The following is a 21,255-nucleotide window of genomic DNA, read 5'->3' as shown; positions in this document are numbered from 1 at the left end:
CATACTGCACAAGTTTAAGGTATGTTGATTTTGATACATTTATTTATTGCAGTGTTATTACCACCATGATTTGATACATTTATATATTGCAATATACTTGCCTACCACCATAGTGATAGCTAACACCTCCAACCTCCATCAGGTCCTGTAATTAGTCATTTTCTTTTTTGTGGTGACAACATGGAAGGATTCTTTTTTCATCCACCATTATTGTTTGAATCTCATTAAGGAGCTCTGTAGTCTTGAACATACCATTTGAGGCAGCAGTTCTACTTAGAATTTATTAGGAAAATATGTGAAAAGATGGAGCAATACATTATTTATTATAGTTACATTTTATAATAGAAAATTTGATACAGGAAATGGTCCGACAGTAGACAAATTAATTTTGGAAAAATTATTTAGTGATATAGTGTTTAGCTGTTAAGTAACTGTTGATGTGAAAACATGTTCATTATAATTTGAAAAAGTATTTATGGGTCAGTAGTATATACATGAAAATTACATGTTTATATAGATACATATGCTACAAACAAGTGGGTGAAAACAGTGGCTATCTGTAGTTGGTAAAGTTCTGGATCATTTTTGTTTTCTTTGGAATGTGGTATTCACTGAAAAATATTTTAACAACTTTGTTAAGATTTTAATTCATATCTCAAACAATTCAGTTAAAACATATAACAGATTTTAGTATATCCAGAATTATGTAGCCCTTAGTACAATTTTAGAACATCTTCATCATACCAAAAAGAAACCCTTAGCAGCTACTACTTATTTCTCCTGTCTCTCCCCTTTATTGCCATAGGGAACCATTAATCATTTTTTGAAAAATACTTATTTGTTTCTTTGACTGTGCTGGGTCTCAGTTGCAGCACTTGGGTTCTTTACTTGTGGCATGCAGACTCTTAGTTGCAGTATATGGGATGTAGTTCCCTGTAGAACCCGGGCTCCCGGCTCTGGGACCGTGGGGTCTTAACCGCTGGATCACCAGGGAAGTCCCGGGAATCAGTAATCATTTTGCCTATTCTGGGCATTTCATATAAATTGAACTGTACAATATGTGGTCTTTAATGACTTTTGCTACTGTGCTGCTATAAACACTTGTGTACAAGTTTTTGTGTAGATGTATCAGAAAAGGCAGGAGAGGTAAGAGATGTGCGTTCAATCCCTGGGTTGGGAAGATCCCCTGGAGGAGGGCATGGCAACCCAATTTCCTTACACACACTATCAGTAATAGTGCATTTAGTATTTTGACAACTTTTGAAGGTTATGGAATAATTGTAAGTTTTCCTATTTTTCGATAAGATTGCTTTGCATGGTCATTTTTGTGGTCTCTTGTCATGCAAAGTGGGGACTACCTGTTTTGGGAAAAGAAAAATAATCCACATAAATTTAACTGAAACCTTTATACATACGCTAAATAGTATCATAGTGGAATCACTTTTAATGAGAGCAGAAGGAGAAGAGGGTGTCAGAAGATGAGATGGCTGGATGATATAACTGATGCAATGGACATGAACTTAGGCTAACTTTGGGAGACGGTGAGGGACAGGGAGGCAGGCCTGGTGTGCTGCAAGAGTCGGACGCGATTGGACAACTAAACAACAAGAAAGAATCAGTTTTCTCTTTTGAATAGCGTTTTGGTTTAGAATACTTTAAAAATGCTCCGTGTTTGAGGTTTTAAGACATTTTTCTGTGATTTTATTAAATATTTAATAATTTAAGGTCCCTTCCACTTCTCAAAGTTCCTGGTGCTACCAGTTTTGAACCATTTGGGGATTTCAAACTATAAATTAGTCTGATTTTCTATGTTGCTGTTTAGTACCCAACTTTTTCAGTCTTTACAGCTTCCATATCTGATAACGTCTCTTAGCCTTATAGAAATTGTGAGGTTTTTTAGAAGGGAGAATTACTTTGTTCTTACCAGAAGTATATTTTGTATTTTTGATGGAGTTTTAATTCAAGTCATTTACTTGGAATTTGGAGATGATTATGCTAGAGGAACTGCTTTACTGTTTTAACTAAATATGTTAAATTTTCTAACCTTAGATTGCTGGTAGGAGTGAATAATGTTTAGTAAAAATCTGAATTTCTAGATCACTTGAAATCATGATAATTTGCCTTAACTGATGTGCAGTTAAAATATATGGATACGTTCAGTATTTGTAAACTGAAAAATTTAAATAATAATTAAAGCTGACTCATGTAATTGATCATATTTAAGTAGAGCTGTCAGTACTTTGGCCGTCGCATGCGAAGAGTTGACTCATTGGAAAAGACTCTGATGCTGGGAGGGATTGGGGGCAAGAGGAGAAGGGGATGACAGAGGATGAGATGGCTGGATGGCATCACTGACTCGATGGACGTGAGTTTGAGTGAACTCCGGGAGTTGGTGATGGACAGGGAGGCCTTGGTGTGCTACGATTCATGGGGTCGCAAAGAGTCGGACACAACTGAGTGGCTGAACTGAACTGAACTTAGTCTCCTGTTGAAATTTTATTCTAAAGCCTTTTAAAATAGTCTAAACTAGAATGTTAACTATAGTCATAGGTCCCTAATTCTTAAAAAATTTCAGCAGATACGGAATTTGTGATAACATAATTAGTAATTAATAACCTTAAATTGTAGCATATTTTAGAGGAAATGAGTAGTAATTTGATTTTCCTCTTGCTTTGGAGAATACATATATATCAACTATTATGGCAAAAACCTTACACATTCTCTGTGTCTACCTTTATAGGATTGACAAACTTCTGCAGAACTGACTGGCCTAGGGAGATAAACAAGGGGTTTTTTTCTGGGGATTATATCTAAAGACATATATATACAAAAAAATAGTTGATTGTCATCATTCACAGGTTCCATATTTATGAATTTTGCCTGCTTACTGAAATTTACTTGTAATCCTAAGTCATTAACTGTGAGGTCTTCATGTACTGTCTGAGTGCTGTGGCAAAAAATGGAGTAATTTGATGCACGCATTCCTAGCTGAGGTTGAAGGAAGGCTGTGCACTACTTTGTTTCAGCTGTCATACTGTAAACGAGTGTCCTTTTTGCAGTCTGTGTAGTGTCGTGGATTTTGCATTTTTGTGCCTTTTCCTTGGTCATTTTGTTATCAGTCAGTTCATTTCAGTCGCTTAGTCGTGTCCGACTCTTTGCGACCCCATGGACTGCAGCATGCCACGCCTCCCTGTCCATCGCCAGGTCCCGGAGTTTACTCAAACTCATGTCCATTCAGTGGGTGATGCCATCCAACCATCTCCTCTGTCATCCCCTTCTCCTGCCTTCAATCTTTCCCAGCATCAGGGTCCTTTCAAATGAGTCAGCTCTTCGCATCAGGTGGCAAAGAACCTGTTGTTGTTTATAGTAGCACCCTAAAGTGGTGCTGAAGTGCTGGTCAGTGTTCCTCAGTGCAAGAAGACTGCTGTGCCTTACAGAGAAAATGAGTGTTTACATAAGCTGTTGGCTGTAAGTTCAGTGTAAATGAATTGCCAATATATATTAAACAAGGTATCTTCAAACAGAAAAATGCATAAAACAATGTTATATTTTGATTGGTTGACAAAAATATGACCAGAGGAACCTACTCTGTATTTCCCCTGCAGCAGTGGTATAGTATTTCCTTAATTCAGTGTTCATGGTGATGTTTTAGAATACAATTATCATGAATAAAAGAATTGACTAAAATATATATGTGTGTGCATGTGTATATATGTGTATACACACATAAATGAACTAGTGATAAGGTCTGATTCCCATCATTTTCAAATGTACTGTTCAGTGGCATTGGGCAGTACATTATTGTGCCGCTTGTGTGTTTTTTTAAATAGAATTATGGATCTAGGATTAAATTTCTGACTGAATTTAATGAACGTGTTTGGAATTAGAGAGTTATTTGTGGCTACCCTTTAATTTATGTATGATGTTTAATGCATTTAGATTAATAATTTTTGATAATTGTGTTCATAGGGTAGTGTTAATCACTTATATTTGAGATTGCATTACACTCATATTTCCCCTCCTCCTTTTTTAGTGCTTTTTTAGGCCCAAAGGACATATTTCCTTACTCAGAAAATAAGGAAAAGTACGGCAAACCAAATAAACGAAAAGGCTTTAATGAAGGTTTATGGGAGATAGATAACAATCCGAAAGTGAAATTTTCAAGTCAACAGGTGCGTCATATTACATAAAACTTAGTTTAGTATTACTTACTCAGTTTTGGTGAATAATCAGTATTCTAGCTATAGGAAAATAATTGAAGAGCCTTGTAAATTTCCGATTAAGTTTTTGTGAGGTTGAACCTTGGACTTTTATATCTAGATAACTGAAAATACTGCCTTCATGGTCAAACAGATCTCAGAAAGCTAGGAAATATTCAGTTATTTAAATCCTGATTGGAAGTTTATTTAATGTATTGAATTTAAAGCCATATGTACTGTTTCTTAAATTTAGGTTTAATAACAAAAAAGGATGTGTTTTTTCTTATTTTAATTTCTAAATCTATAAAATTAGAATATGAACTTAATATGGGTTAAATTAAATATGTGACAAAAATATTTATAGCACTGTGCAAATTATATTTGCTTTTGGTTTCTATAAGAGCAACCTTTAAACCTTTTTATTTTGGGTGTGTGTGTGTGTGTGTGTGTGTGTGTGTATGTATGTATTCAGACTTGAGGTTTTAAAAACTGGATGAGTGTGAGTAAACCTGAAGGAAATAGCAACACACTGAAAATTTTGCAAGTTTGTATCTTTTAATCTATATGTTTCTTAGTTCTTTGTCTGTGCCAGGCTTTTTTCTCTTGTTTGAAACCTTCAGACGCTGTTGTGTCTGGAACATTTAAATTTTTGATTTTACAGGGCTGCATTAGATGATCCTAAGTGCCTTCATTAGCCACCCCAAAGTTATTTGTTACAGTACTTATAATTGCTTCTGTACTAGTCTTAACTGCCACAGGCTTGTTCTATAAACAGAGAAGTTGTATGTGTCCTGTGTGCCTGGCATTGTTATATATTTGTGGAGAGAATAGTTATCCACTGGATGTTTGTTGCACAAATGTGAGAACTGATGAATGATTTCCCATTCTTACTGGCTTGACTGTGTAATGGGAGTCCCAAAAGACTGAGTTGATTATTTCCTGAAAATAACTTTAACTTGGGTTATGCATCCTATGATCGTGCCTTCAAAGTCATTTTCATTCTCCAGATTGTCTTGCATAGTCACTCTATTCTCTGTTCCCATCTACCTACTTAATCTGCAGGTAGTTTTTATCGTACATGTTGATACTTGGGAGTTTTCTATTTCACAGTGAAATATTTGGTTGGTTGTGTGCATGAAACCCAACAATTTTCTGTTCTTAACATAAGTGTGAATGATGATGCTGGTGTGATGTACTCTGTGTTCCCAGCCCAGACATCCTCCATGGCACATTCCTGAGGTTTGGTGCAAGCATTCAAGCCCAAACTTACATAAAAGAAACACCATAAATTTGCCATCATTAATTTATAAATATCTCTATAGTGCTATAAGTAATTTTGGACACATTTGTACATTTTTTTTAATATACCTTTATAAAATTTGTGGATTATCAGCATTGCCTTTTTTACAAAAAAGGAAAAGGGTTAACAGTGTAGAAGACTAGCCAAAGGAAAAAGCTAGAAAGGTGCACAGTTTGGATTACATTGCCATCATTTTGTAAATACGTGCTGTACCCTCACCTCTGGTTGTCATCATTTTGGTTGGTATTTTGAAACTCTAGGGACCCTAAGTCACCTGCTTAACAAGTATTTTCTCATCTGGGGGTACTTTTAAAAATGAATGATTATTGACTCCCATTCAGTGTCTGTTAAATCAGAATCACTTAAGTTTGGGTTTCAGGAATCTGGATTTTAAATAAACTAAATTTGAAATATAGATCGGTCAAGGTCCTTAAATAAAGTTGTGATATATATATATATGTCATGTATATATATATACATATATATGTGTGTGTGTATATATATATATACTTATATATATATATACATATATATATGTGTATGTATATATATATACTTTTTTAGATTAGATTCTTTATCCAGAATATTACAGTAGTTGAATAGAGTGTAGGTCTGTGCTGTTCTAAATCACCTTACATTGTACCTTGTTGGGTGTTGGTTAGAACATCAGGATGGTATTCTTTGTAATTGTACTTTTAATTTCTGCTTCATTTTATCTGCTGAGCTTGTATGCATCAATTGCAGGAATAATAGCATTTAAAACTGTTTATAAATTATGCATACTAGAAGTATCCTGTGCAACAGAAATAAGGGTACTTTTCTAGCTTTCTTACAGGCTTTGATTTTTTATGGGCACCAATTTTAAAGTTGGGATAAAATTATTTTGTGAAACTAATAGATTTGATTGTTCATAGGCATCAGCTAAACAGTCAAATGCGTCATCTGATGTTGAAGTTGAAGAAAAAGAAACAAGTGTTTCAAAGGAAGATACCGACCATGAAGAAAAAGCCAGCAATGAGGTGTGTTTAATTTCGCTTGCATTCTAAATCCATCTTGTTGCAAGGACGAATTGTAAGATGAGTTGATTGTGGCAAAGTAGAAAGTAATCTTTAAAGTAGTCAAGTAATGAATGGGAAAATATTAAAGGCTTATCTTCTTGTGTGAATATTAAATATAATATTATAAAATATTTTTTTCATCTTTATACTTTCTGGCTGCTCCAGGTCTTAGTTGCAGCCTGTGGAAAGCAATCTTTAGTTGCAGCACATGGAATCTAGTTTCTTGATCAGGTATCCATCCCAAGCCCCCTGTATTGGGAGTGCGGAGTCTTAGCTACTGGACTACCAGGGAGGTCCTTGGATGTTGTTAAGTTATGAGGTACAGCTAAAAGACTGGCTTACTGTTTGTTAGGAATATCTTTAAAGCGAGGTGTTGTAGATGGATGTATGGGAAAGGACATTGAACCAAATTTTTAGAAACCGTTAATTTCCAACTCTGTATTTATTATCTGAATGGAAATACTTATTTAGCCCTTCTAGGCTTCATAAAATTGTTATATGATCAAGTCCTGACCACCTCTTAACATTAACAGTCCTACAACTGAAGATTCTGCTGTAGAAAGGTTTGTGTTTTGTAAATTTAAATAGACAACCCCTGCAGTGTACTAGCAAGTGTGACTTTAATATTTGATCTGACAAATTTTTTTTGTTTTTTGGACAGAGATAGCAGTAGTTCCTCTTATTTCATAATGATAATATTAAGACTTTTCAAAATTAATAATTTCAAACAAGTTCCCTAGTTCTTTCAGTGAAACATGTTTGTGAGTTTTAATTTAAGAAACTTTCTTTCAGGTGTGGCATAATTTATCAGTTTCATCTTTTTTTTTTGTATAGGATGTGACTAAAGCAATTGACATAACCACTCCAAAAGCTGCCAGAAGAGGGAGGAAGAGAAAGGTAATTCTACAGCTTAACCACAGAGATCTTAAAAGAATTTTTATTTTAGCTGGATTGAGGAAGTGTAGATAGTGAAAAAACTGTACTGTTTAAACTCAGTGTTTGACTCTTAAGTCCTTATTGTAAAGGATAAGTTATGTTTACATATCAAAACTGTTGCTTTCTTAGTGATACAACATCCTTAAGTTGCTGCTGTTGCTAAGTCACTTTAGTCGTGTTCGACTCTGTGTGACCTCAGAGACAGCAGCCCACCAGGCTCCTCTGTCCCTGGGATTCTCCAGGCAAGAATACTAGAGTGGGTTGCCATTTCCTTCTCCCTCCTTAAGTTGAATGGTAAACAAAATGCACCAATTTTCATTCCTTTTTATGTTGCTGCCTTAAGGTTTCTCTATAAAATGGATAATATGTATATTTATAAGATTATTGAGAGGATTAAATCAGTTAAGACATATAAAATATTTATAATAAATTCTTATGCATGGTAAGTGCTTTATAAATGTCCACTGTTACGCTGTTGTTACTACTTTACAACATTGTTGCATGAAATGAGAGGATGTGACAGTTTGGGATGAAGTACATCTTAGGATTTTAATTATGTTTTCTTCTCCCCTATGTGAAGTTTTGTTCATCACACCTTTTTCTGACCTAGTTACATAACTAATATAAAAACTATTATTATATGACAAAGCTACAAAGAAAACTTGCGTTGTTTGTTTTTTCTTTTAATGGCAAATTATGCTATAGTTTATTGTTTTGGCCAAGCCACACAGCACATGGGATCTTAGTATGCAGCACGTGGGATTTTAGTTCCCTCACCTGGGATTGAACTCATGTCCCCTGCAGTGGAAGCACAGATTCTCACAATTCTCAACTGCTTCACCACCAGGGAACTCCAAGGGTTCAGTCTTTTAAAAAGGGTTGTTTTTTTTTCTCTTGTACTGTAGTGTGAGTTCAGCGTCTTTAATTGAAGCCACTGTAATTATTTGTTTTCATATTTTACTTCCAGTGGCTTTTTATCCCCTGTGGGGGGGTGTGTGTGTGTGAAGGAGCTATGATAACTTGAACAAGGTTTTAAAAGATAGGCAGAATTTTGACAGGCAGATGGAGGAGTAGGGGAGGACAGAGGCATAAGAGAAAACTTTGCTTCAAGCATTTCTAGTGTTGCATTTCAGTATTATCAGACCATAACATTTGAGGGAAACAAGTATGAAAACACCAATGTGCTATCCTGAAGAACTGGTGGATAGCCTTTGAATCATCTTAAATTTCAGATATTTCTTTTAGAGCAGTGTAAATGATGGGAATTGAATTGAAGCAGAGTGAGACTAGTTTCCTGATAAATTGATTCAGAGTTTTGGTACTCACTTCACTGGCCCAGGCAGAAAATCATCAGTGAATAAGGAAGGTAATGTCTTTGTTCTCACTGAATGACATTTTTGTTGAGACAGATAGTAAATACATATGACAATTAAAATGGAGAGTTATGATTGTGACTTGGTAACTAAATTATAAAAACCTTTCTAAAGAGTTAACCTATCATTTTTAGTGGTGTAGGTAAAAGATGGGATGCTAAGAGCCCCTTAGGGGGTTAATAGTTGATTGAAAGTGGGTGTGAAGGGAGAAGGAGGAAGCTAGGATGACTTAAGGTGTTGGCTTGGATGACTGGATTATATACTGAAATGCAGGAGATGTTTTGGGAGTAGAGGCTGAGGAGGATGTGAAACACTTTTGAGAGTTAGACTGAAAATTCATATTTCTCTGACACCAAAAGGGTTAAAGGTAGAAGTTAGAGATGTGGTCTCATAAATACAGGATATTAGATGGTTAGTCAAGGGGGAAAGTTTACCAAGAACCACACAGAAACCAGAATCCTGAGGTAATACAGTGGCCATGAAAGGTTGCCTTGTAAAATTGTGGTGGAGAATGAACTGTCAGGAGAAAATCTAAGAGAAGCTATCAAGATAAACAAGGAAGGAAGGAATTTTAAGAATGAGGGAGTGGTTAGTAGGGTCCTGATGCAGAGGGGGCCCAGTAAGGTTTGACAGTTAGGATCTGCCAGGATACTTTAAGGTCAAATGGTAAGAACAGGTGAAGTAGACTAAAGAATAAAATGTTTAATGTTAAAATTACACTGTGGTTTTGAAATCTTTGAAGTGAGGAGAGAGAATGCAACAAGGATTTGCCATGGTTAAGGGAGGGTGTTAAAGTAAAAAAAAAATAATAGAGGCTGTAACGCCTTTTCTTTGTGAAACCAGGAAATAGCAAAGATACTGAGTTTAAATTATTGAAAGTTAAGAATAATGCTGAGTGAGAGAAAAGGGAGAACACATTTAAAGAAACTGACTTAATGGAAAAGAGACATTTTTCATCTTTTATAACATTGAAGGGAATGGACTATTAAAAATTTCTAGGGAGACTTGGAAATTAAGGGACTCCCTTCCTGCTGGCCTCAGTCTCTCCCTTCTCTCTCACTGAATTCAAAGCAAGACTGCATATATGGTATAAGGCAAGAAGAAAGGATTGAAAGTTTATGCTAGAGGGAGGAGAAGGAAAGGGAATGACAAAAGAGAGGGTAAAGGAGTAATGGAGAACTGTGACCACAAATGAAGCTGCATAAAATGCATGCACGTTTGTAGATTTTTTTTTCCAGCAGGGCTCAGATCAGTAGCAAGTAATAAAGCAAGGAAAGTAGAGTTTTATGGTAATCCTCTGTTGGAGATTTGTGGGACAGGTGCAGCAAAACAAGATTGCAGATGAATGACAGTCCCGTGAGGTTTCTGTAGAGTTGAGAGGCCTTTATGTAAAGTCATGAAGGGAGTAGAGCTAGCAAATGGGGTCATAAATGGGGAGAAAAGTTGTCAAAGGATTCAGTTCAGTCACTCAGTCGTGTCTGACTCTTTGCAACCCTGTGAAATGCAGCACGCCAGCCCTCCCCGTCTATCCCCAACTGCTGGAGTCTACCTAAACCCATGTCCATTGAGTCCATGATGCCATCCAGCCATCTCATCCACTGTCACCCCTTCTGCTGCTGCCCTCAATCTTACCCAGCATCAGGGTCTTTTCCAGTGAGTCAGCTCTTTGTATCAGGTGGCCAAAGTATTGGAGTTTCAGCTTCAACATCAGTCCTTCCAGTGAACACCCAGGACTGATTTCCTTTAGGATGGGCTGGTTGGATCTCTTTGCAGTCCAAGGGACTCTCAAGAGTCTTCTCCAACACCACAGTTCAAAAGCATCAATTCTTCAGTGCTCAGCTTTCTTCACAGTCCAACTCTCACATCCATACATGACCACTGGAAAAACCATAGCCTTGACTAGACAGACCTGTGTTGACAAAGTAATGTCTCTGCTTTTTAATATGCTGTCTAGGTTGGTCATAACTTTCTTTCCAAGGAGTAAGCGTCTTTTAATTTAATGATATCTCATTAGAAAAAACCCGGATGCTGGGAAAGATTGAAGACAGAAAGGAGAAGGGGGCGGCAGAGAATGGGATAGTTAGATAGCATCACCAACTCCATGGCCTTAATTTGAGTAAACTACAGGAGATAGTGGAGGACAGAGGAGCCTGATGTGCTGCAGTCCATGGGGTCGCAAAGAGACTCCACTTAGCAACTGAACAGTAGAGGTCCCAGTGAGATAAAATGTGGAAAAAATTAATCTAGTCAGAATATTTGCATTTAAGATATTTAGATATATATTTGAAATAATAGTCATTTTTATAGATAAAATATTTCTTATTAAGTTAGTTAATATTTTCATGAGGAGTGGTTTTGACTTGCATGATTTTGCTGTAATAGTCAAGAATATATGTCAGTGGAGGGCTGTACTTTTGCTTATTAAAGTGTTTATTTATGATATTAGTTATAGATGAACTTGCTGTCTCTAATTGGTATCTCCTCAAAAAGATTCATACCTCTAATTCTTAATGCAGTGTCATGATTTATTTCCAAAAGTTGAAAGTGTAATTGAAGAGAGGTTTTTCTTCTGGCACTGAAAGAGCTTATCAGTTTGAACTGAATTTCGGAGAACTTTGGCCCGCCTAACTTCTTAATAGGAGCTTTCATACAATCTTGGGTTCTCAACCTTTGTTATAAAAACAGATGTCCGGCTTCTTACTCCAGAGCTATCAAATTAGGAGTGGAGCAGGGATGGTCTGTAAGTTTTTAAACTTAAACTATTTATAATGAAAAACTGGATAAATTCAGTGGGATTCCTGAGTCAGATTTGTATATTCTGTATTGTTGATATAATGATCAGTAATGTTTTGCCAGTTTATTGATTTGATCACTGTTAATATATGAATAATTCTCCATATCCTTACCAGTATTTGTCATTATCTCAAGTGTTTACAAATCAGATTGTTGATTAAAAGATTAAGACTTTTTATCAGTAAGATTGGATTATGCAAGTTTTTGTGAGATGCTTTATTGCCTTTATTTTGTGAGATAGTTTGGGCTGAATTCTAAGTAGTTGAGGGTGAGGAAGCAGCTCATAGTAATCCTCATTGCTCTTTTTGATCTCTTCACTATTTCTTTTCTCTCTTCCATTATGATATTATGCTTGTATTTCCTTTCTAATTGGTGGTTATCAACCTTGGTTCTACTCTAATGCTTGAATTGATTAAATGGATTCTCATTTGAGGCTGTTGTCTCATTACCTTTAGGGCATTATAGTTTGCAAAGGTTTGTTGGGATTGCTTTACAGTAAGTCCTTCTTTATGGAAAATAAGAATAACTCCTAGGGAAGAACAGCAGATCTGTCTCATTTCAAAAATAAAATGTGTTTATTAACAAAGGGTGGAAATATCAGCAACTTAATATATTGCCTTTTCTAACATTAATTTAGGTTGTATATCATAAGTACACAATGTAAAGTGTTAGCATTTTGAGATACTTAATGAAAGTATATTTATAAGCAATATGTGGGCTATTCAGTGTAATTATACTGTATTCAACACTTTGCATCAAGAATATTTCATTTATTTTTACAAATGACTCTTTTTAGGTTGAGAAGATCTAAAAAGTGAAGTTTTATAGTTTGTTTCCTAGAATTATAAGCTAAGTTTGAGGATATCACTGAGTCAACTGTTGAAAAGTGAAAATCATAACAAAAGTAATGCTTAGTGGTGGTCCAGTGGCTTAAGACTGTGCTACAATGCAGGGGGCCCAGGTTTAACCCCTGGCCAGGCAACTAGATTCCACATGCCAAAACTAAAACCTAGCACAGCCAAATAAATGAATATGTATATTTTTAAAGTTATGCTTATATTTGAACTTACCTTACACTGGCATGTTTTTGCCATTAAACTAATAAACTTGGAATGCCTACCATGCTAAATAATTTAAATCTTTGTTATTCAGGCAGAAAAACAAGTAGAAACTGAGGAGGCTGGAGTAGTGACTACAGCAACAGCATCTGCTAATCTAAAAGTGAGTCCTAAAAGAGGACGACCTGCAGGTAGGATTGTTAATGTTTAAGTATCTGGCTTGTGATCAGTATTCTAATCCATTTAAGTGCTGTACCTCAGCTGCTTTGGAATAGGTGAATAGACACTTGGTTATGTGTAACATTTTAAAGAAGATAAACATTAAGGTTTCTACTCCCTGATAAGGTATTTAAATTTGAAATAATTGTTTGAGACTTTTTCATTTTCTGTTTATCCCCATTACATTTTCTGTTAATAGCAGCTAATGAGGCTGTGGTGAGATATAAATTCCGTGACTAATGGGTTTACTTTACCTCTTAACTTTAGAAAACTTAAGCTTTCCAAATGGAATCGTAATGAAAGCAAGAGAACACAACATTTGAGTTATCAAAGTTACTAATTTTTAAATTTTTGTATTCTTTCTTTATTAGGACCTATATAATATGTAGATGTCTTCAGCCTATTTAAAATATTTTCCTAATTTGGCAAATAGGAAATAGTTTGGAAGGCTCTATCTCTAATACAAAGTAAAACAAAGAAAGTTAGCCAGGATAGAGACAATTTTTTTTCCCTACTTCATAATATAGGATTCTTAATGAAACAGATTTAAACTGAGTGATACCTCTGCCTCAAATTTGTTTACCTTTTTCTTTGGATTTTAATAGTGTAATGGATCAAATTAATGGTATTGTTAGAAAATTTAGTGAATTCTGATTAAGAATTTTCAAAGTTGTGAACATAGATTTACAAATGATATTGTAGTATGTATATGAATGTTGAATATAAGGGCTGTTATCTACTATAAAGTTGAATTTTGTGACATTCCTGTTAAAACAACAGTGAAGGATGTTCTTTTAAGTTCAATTAAGTAAATTGAAAATAACTTTGATTTACTTCTCTAAATTGTTACTCATTTGAACAAGGATATGATTTTTAAAACCTAAAGTAAAAAAAAGAAACTAATTATATCTGTAATAACTACTAATTAATAGTATGTATATTTATAACTTTTATATATGATGTCTACATCTTGGTGGGAAAACTGGTAGTTACAAAAATTTTCTTCCTGTGAATGTTAGCCACAGAGGTCAAGATTCCAAAACCAAGAGGCAGACCCAAAATGGTAAAACAACCTTGTCCTTCAGAGAGTGACATGTGAGTATTATAATTAGTTATGCAATAAATAAGACATTTCACTTAAAATATGTATAAACTTATTTGAGTTTCTACAAGTTTTTATTTACAGATGATTATTATTGCTATTTTGTATTAGAATTATGAGAGAAATTCTTTAAAACATAGTTTTATTATATAAAAAGTTAAAGCTAACAGGGAATCAAGAAAAATCTGATATGGTTTCATTAATCTAAGACATTTTCTTATATATCAGGATGTAAGATACTCAGATAATGCAGGGTAAAATTTATAATCTCTTTGTTTAAAGAAATTTTTAGACAAAGTGTTTTTTACCCCACCCCCAGACAAAGTATTTTTGAAGCAATTTCCACAAATCTTGCTCTTCCAGAATAGCCTTTATTTCAGAGTAACACTTACAATTATTTTTGTAAATGAGTCTTTTGGAATGATGACTTCTTTTAGTTAGCAACAAAACAATCAGTATTTCCGTTTTCCTTCCTTGCCACCGTTCTTTTCTATGTGGATCTTGTCTGTGTCAGCTTTCTGGGTAGAAACTTCACCAGTAGGAATGTATGTCTAGACAAGGCAAAAACTTTGTAGCTATTGTGTTCGAGGATTTTATAGGAAAAGGCTCAAGTATGTGATTTAAGAATGGATTTACAATGTTTTGAATGAAAACAGTTTATTGGAAATTTCAGTTATAGAACAGCTTAAGAGTGTTGGTACTTTTTAACCAATGTATGTTGAAAGAGTTTCATTTTATTGCCAAGCCAGCTGTTTTAAATAGTCTCAAAAATAGTGGCAAAAAACAACATGGTTTTAATTACTATAGTGAAATTAAAATATTAAGTACATGCAGGTGAGTTTGATGTTAAACATTTCAAATGAATCTCTCTCATCCCCTCTGTAAGATGTCTTCTCTAATCAAGGCATCAAGTCTTGGATTTCATGATCAACTTAAGGCCTTGATGTAGAGACGTAGGAACTAAAACACAAGTCATCTGCTCCCCTCTCCCCTTTATATATGCACTTTGATCTGGGATAGGGAACCATAAATACTCCCAAGGACAGGATTATGAGACATACAGTAGTCATTGCTCCCTGGGAAATAAGAAATTCTGTTGGGAAAATATTGTGAGATCCCCATTTTATATATAGGGTATTTCCTTGATTGGGTTTGTTCCTAGTCCATTTCTCTCCTTGACCTTTGGCCCATTCTTTGGAGAGTTCTCTACTTTTTTAGTATCATCTTTAGTTGATCTTCTTCAGTATCAATAGTTGCACTGGAAAGTACTACCCTCCTTACTAGCTGAGCTGCTTTCTTAGTTTCCTTTCATACTTTAGGGAGTTTGACTCAAGATTCCTTTTTAAATCTCCATTACTTTCCCTTCATGCAGATTGTCATCACTTTTGGTAGTGTAACAATACTTCATTGTTAGTGTGTGTGTCCATTTCATTCTAGTTAGCTTCATGTGCAGTGATGTGACTCATAAGACTTCCCCAGACATGCTTATCTTTTTACACTTAAGTAAAAGTACTTTGAGTTTATATGTTTTCTTGAAAACCCACTTCTGGTTTCTTTTTCCTACAATCATTTGCTTATCAGAAGGATCAAGGTATCTCAGTTTGAATTCTTAAGGAAAGGCTGGCAACTTAATACATTACCTTGACTGGATCTTTGACTCCTGTCTTTGTCTGGATTTAAAAATCTTTTATAGGCTGGAAACAACTTTCACCACTGAGATGCATGGGATTTTTTTCTCCTTCCTTAGCTGTCCTGTTATTTTCTGAACTTCCTTTTTCTTGAACTACCTGATAAAATTTATGTTGATAACAATCAACTGGAAGACGCCAATATTTTGTCTTGAAACCTCTTCACCTAAAGCCACAAATTCACTGAATAAAGTTTCTTTCCAGTTATCATAGACGATAGTTTTGTGTGTTGTATAGTAGGGTTTCAAATGCAAAGCAAGTGTCACACGTTCTAGGTTTCCATGATAGACAACTCCAGTAGCTTACAGTGTTTATTTCTCATTTGTGCTGTATGTAGGCTAGGCATTGGCTGTTACAGCTACTCTTAGCTCTGTATCTGGACAAAAACTTAGTAGAGTGCAGAGCAAAACTATATAAACCCTTTTAAAATGGAAGCTGTCCACCATAAGAACAATGGGTGTCTCTGGTAGTGACAGCTTCTTTGCAGTGGGTCCTGAAATGACAAGACAGTGGAATGGAATCCAGAAAAGCTGAAACCATCTCCTAATCCTCATGTAAAGATCTATTACAAGTCATTGAGCTATTTGGGGCTTTTTTTTTTAAATTAAACTTTATTTATAATTTCCTTTAGTATAATTTTCCTACCATACCTTGACCTGTTAATAGAGAACTTATCCCCAAGAGGTCTATTTTTCACGGAAGATGGTAAGGAGAGAATTAACTAAAGACTTAATCGTAGTTATGTTTATGGGAATTCTCTGCTTTGATACTGTTTTTAAAACTTAGAAATAATCCATTTCTTAAGAGCATATGATACACATTTTAACTCTGTCTTTAAGAGAGAAAAGTAGTCATGTTTCTCCAGTATGTGAGTCATAATTCTTAAAATGTTTATTCCTTGTATGTATACATTTTTCTTGTTTAGAATACGTTGCTAGAAGCAGACATGTGGGGTTAAAAGGATATTTTTATTTTTAATACCTGGCTCTTTGTACAGGGGGAGGCAGTTGGTCAGTAACTTTTAAGAGCCATGGAAATGCCTTTTATATTTGATCCTCTCTTCTGCATCTCCACAAAATGATCATTGTCAAAATATTTAATTTGTGAAAATACTAAAGTGATTTTACTTGCCTGCTTTATCTTCCATTGATTAAAAGTAAAGGGTGAAACCCATATAACATTTGAAGATAAACATAGCCAATGTCAGTTACGTGACAAAAAATGTCTAAAGAAATAAAATGTGGGGTTTTTTTTCCTTTTGCAAGTTAATCTCTTAAGGGTTCAAGGAAGCAGCTGTCTGGAAAGTCATTTGATTTGGAATCGAGATATTGGGCTAACTGACCTTTTTGCACCATCATTTTCTCACCTGTTAAATGGAATGGGTTGGACTGAATGATCTGGGGTTCCTTGCAGCTTTTAAATAACATGAAATTCTCAATAAAATTCCTTGAACACTGCATAATATTAATTGGCCATATATATATAACCATTATATGCATGAATTGAGCCTTTTAAATTACAAGGAATATTTCTTCAAATTTTAAAATGACTGTATTTCACCATACTAGTTTGATTCTGCAATTGTATTTTTGCCTATGTGGCTAAAATCTAGGGATCTCACACACCTTATACACTGCTGTTCCCCAGAGTCAAGAATAGTACCATGGCATCTGAGATGGTACCCAGTATTATTTTTAAGTGAATGAGCTACAAAGAACTTAGAAAATGGGGGTGGGGTGGGGTGGGTGGGGAATTATTCTTCTAGTGCCACTGTAATTTTTCCATCTTCTCACTTATATTCAAAGGATGTTCTTTTTTGTGTGTGATAGGCTGATAGTGACCCTTCCTTACATTTTACTTGAAGATATTTAAAATTTGTTTTTAAATTAAAAAACTGTGTATAGCTTATTGTTACCCAAAATAGTTTTTAACTCAGAGATTGTGGTTGAATGAAAAGATACATAAGTTTATTTTTCATTGTTTTACGTGTGAAATAGGATAACTGAAGAAGACAAAAGCAAGAAAAAGGGGCAAGAGGAAAAACAACCTAAAAAACAGCTTAAAAAGGATGAAGAGGGCCAGAAGGAAGAAGAAAAGCCAAGAAAAGAGCCAGATAAAAAAGAGGGGAAAAAGGAAGTTGAATCAAAACGGAAAAATTTAGCCAAAACAGGGGTTACATCAACCTCTGATTCTGAAGAAGAAGGAGATGATCAAGAAGGTGAAAAGGTAGAATGTTTGCATATAAAATAAAACCTTTGTTTTATTTTTAGTTTCTTGTGTAGTTCTTAATCTTTAGATCAAGATTTCAGTATCTTTAAGAAAGTCTATAAATATGATTAAAAGTTAAAATGAATTTCTTTACCTTTCTGAATAAACTTCAGTTAGCAGTGTTAAAAAGCAAATTTGAAGCTTTATTGTACATCATAAGTTTACCTTACCTTTTTACAATTAAATGGGAGTTAAAATGTTGTATGATAAACTTCCAATAACCCCATCTACTTAGAAAAGGTAGGAAAGTAAAGAATTAAGCCAAGGAAGTTGTGACCAGTGACAACAGATGTAAAAAGGTAAATTTATACGTAGATTTATATTATTGACCTCAACGAGCATTTCAGACCTATTGAGTGTACAGTTTATTAGTGGTACTTTATTTGGATGCAGCAATTTAGGAGTTTGATTAAAGTTATGCATTCTTTTCTGTATAAAAAAAGTTTTGTGTATAGCCTTGGAAATCTACTGACCCAGGTTGTGTATGTCTTTCATTTATGTTTATCTAACTTATTAATACCCTGAGAAGCCCCGGACCTAAAATTCCATAGGTTGAGCAGGCACTTGTCAGTAAACAGGTATTGAAGTCACAGTGTAGAAGCAAACAGCCTAATGTACTTCATTTTAATCCATATTAACCAAAGCATGTCATTCCTATAGCAATGCAGTAAATAGATTATGAATCCCAAATTGATCAAGGCGAAAGTTAAATTTAGATAGCAACAAGGTGGAATTCTAAGATTTTTTAAAATTAGTAATTGTCCCTTAAGAAAACTAGTTGCTGCTTTTCTCCCACAACTGTAATCATAGAAGCATTAGTCACTGACTTGATAGTTAACTAAAACCATCCTAATTCTCAAATAAAACAGAAGAGAAAAGGTGGAAGAAACTTTCAAACTGCTCATAGAAGGAATATGCTCAAAGGACAACATGAGAAAGAGGTTGCAGATAGAAAACGCAAGCAAGAAGAACAAATGGAAACTGAGCAGTAAGTATTTTCTTATTATAAATTTCAATTTCTTTAAGCCAGCATGAAAATTTTAAACAATAGAATCTCATTTTCCAGACTTTCTGAAGCCTTCTAAAGAAGTGACTTTGCCCATGTGTTAGAAAAATGTCTTCAATATATGATAATCATATTTCAGGCTTCATTCTTTTCTGAGTAAAGAGGATGAAATTCACTGAGATAATCACCCTATGAATTATTTTTAATTTAAACGGAAAGTGCAGATAGGGTTTAACTGCTTCAAGGCTTTGTAGAAAATGTCCTCATCCTCTACTGTTTTCTCATATAATATTAAATACAGAAAGATGATAAATTAGTGGACAAAGAATGAAAGAAATATTTATCTTTGTCATACCACCAGCAGGCCTCCCCCAGAAGACCAGCAAAAATAACAAAAGCACAGTTGGAAACCCATGAAGCCAGTACAAGTAAATCTGAAAGGCTGACAGGGTTTGCATTAGATGTGTGCAATATAAATCAAGATAATAAGTTTTGATACTTGGAGATAATATATACTTACCATGGGGAATTTCTTGCCCCTTTAAGTTTATTCTATAAAATAATTTTATAAGGAAAATAGCAATGACAATGATGATTAGGCTTCATGTGTTTATTACATTTGTTTTCTTAGTTATCTTTAGACTGTCTCTTCTGAGGTCTTTCTCTGAAAAACGTTTCTTTCTTTGTGAAACGTCTTGCATTATTCTGACTAAACTGTTTTTTTGTTGTTTTAGTGAGGAGGTGATTTTAAAAACATGCTGTAGGTCACTAAGACAAACTTAAGCAGTGAAATTCTTAAAAAAACTATTCTTAAATAATTTTGTACCTTTTCTTTATATAATAAATCTGTAAGCTGAAAGTCTTGTAAAGTATAGCATTTGACCATCTCCTTTCTTAGTTTTTTGGAGGATATATAAGCAGTTTTAGCTATAAGAGGGAGTAATTTAAAAATTGATTTAAAGCTCAGAAATGTTACTCCCTTTAATCTGTTAGACTTGGACCATTTATGTAAATATTAGTTATTTTTTTGTTACCTATCCTTTCCTGTCCTTTCACTGAAAAGTTGTTGGACTGTTTGTTGCTTTTAACTTTATTGTGCTCCCCAATTTAAGATATAAAATTAGTTGTTGCTTAGTAAATATAGCCCAATCCTTTAGTATCTCAAAGTTAATCTTTATGTGTTTCAATTTCTTTTTGAATGTCCTCCGAATGTAACTTTCTCAAATTCTAATATTTGTGTTTTCTTTCCTTCTTCTGTTATTACAAAACTTTGTACTTGGACAGTTTTGCTCTGTAAAGCATTTCAGATGCAGCTTGTATGAAATGCATTATGCAAAAATAAAGTTTATTGTATTGTATTCCCAGCCAAACAACATGTAATCTACAGTAATAAAAAATATATCTCATTTTGGGCTCAAAGCATTAATCCAGTTACTGAAAAGAGAATACAAGTGGAGCAAACAAGAGATGAAGATCTTGAGACAGACTCATTGGACTGAATTTCCCCCTCCCCCCTTTTGATGGAAGAATGTTCCAGATTCTAAATTGAGGACTTCATTAATGGCATTATTACTGTGTTATGATTGTTAAAAAACATTTCCTGTAAGGTACACACTACATACTAAGGTCGGCCATCATTCCTGTTAAGTTTTTTACCAAGCTTAAAATGAAGCTTTGTGTTTGAAGGTTACAAGCTCAGATGAAGATGGTGGTTGTACATTATTTCATTTAGAAAATATAAAAATTCATTTTGTTTTGAAGCTAGGTGTTAAACTGGAGTAGCTATATTATACCCCTAGAGAATGGGGCAGTTGTGCCCTTCCCTTGACATTCCTTTGTTGTTTAATTCTTTAGAATATTAATAATTGTTTTTTTAATCCTGAGAGATTAAATAGTAGACTTGTTAAGAAAACAAAAATGAAACTGTAACCAAAATTTTAAAATAAAGTTTTTTTTTAAAAAAAAAACCTGATTTTTAGATATTTTTTGTTCTTGTCTATTTCAATTGGTTTATTATAGTAGGGCCCGAACTCTAAGTCAAGGTGCTAGAAATTATTAAGAATTCATTTTTAAATGGTTATTTTTGTGATTTACAGTAAAATGGTACCTTTTCATTTGTGAAATGGTATGTAAACACTAGTAAATGTCATTTAAGTTTGATACAGTGGCAAAAATAAATCCCACTTTATTGTAATACAGTAGCATTATAGTCTATTTAATCTTGTAACTAACTTTGAACCCCTCAAATTACCTAC

General features: G+C 34.3%; 1 protein-coding gene across 5 annotated transcripts in view; it reads left to right on the top strand.

Annotated features, from left to right (window-relative positions):
- The window catches only part of PSIP1 (PC4 and SRSF1 interacting protein 1), a 39,553-nt gene that overhangs the window by 12,653 nt on the left and 5,645 nt on the right, over window positions 1–21,255 (top strand). The window contains exons 4-11 of one of the 5 annotated variants that reach the window (XM_069576612.1): window positions 4,034–4,172; window positions 6,414–6,518; window positions 7,392–7,454; window positions 12,812–12,908; window positions 13,956–14,031; window positions 17,724–17,952; window positions 18,864–18,982; window positions 20,366–21,191. In XM_069576612.1, coding sequence (XP_069432713.1) covers window positions 4,034–4,172; window positions 6,414–6,518; window positions 7,392–7,454; window positions 12,812–12,908; window positions 13,956–14,031; window positions 17,724–17,952; window positions 18,864–18,982; window positions 20,366–20,390 — 853 coding nt within the window. In that variant the 3' untranslated portion in view covers window positions 20,391–21,191. Of the gene's footprint in view, window positions 1–4,033; window positions 4,173–6,413; window positions 6,519–7,391; window positions 7,455–12,811; window positions 12,909–13,955; window positions 14,032–17,723; window positions 17,953–18,863; window positions 18,983–19,361; window positions 21,192–21,255 lie in introns of those variants that run through there. The other 4 variants (XM_069576609.1, XM_069576613.1, XM_069576610.1 and 1 more) reach the window with 4 other exon arrangements.

This window comes from Ovis canadensis, chromosome 2 (assembly GCF_042477335.2).
Source record: "Ovis canadensis isolate MfBH-ARS-UI-01 breed Bighorn chromosome 2, ARS-UI_OviCan_v2, whole genome shotgun sequence".
NCBI classification, from domain to species: domain Eukaryota; kingdom Metazoa; phylum Chordata; class Mammalia; order Artiodactyla; family Bovidae; genus Ovis; species Ovis canadensis.
This window is presented reverse-complemented; position numbering and strand designations above follow the sequence as displayed.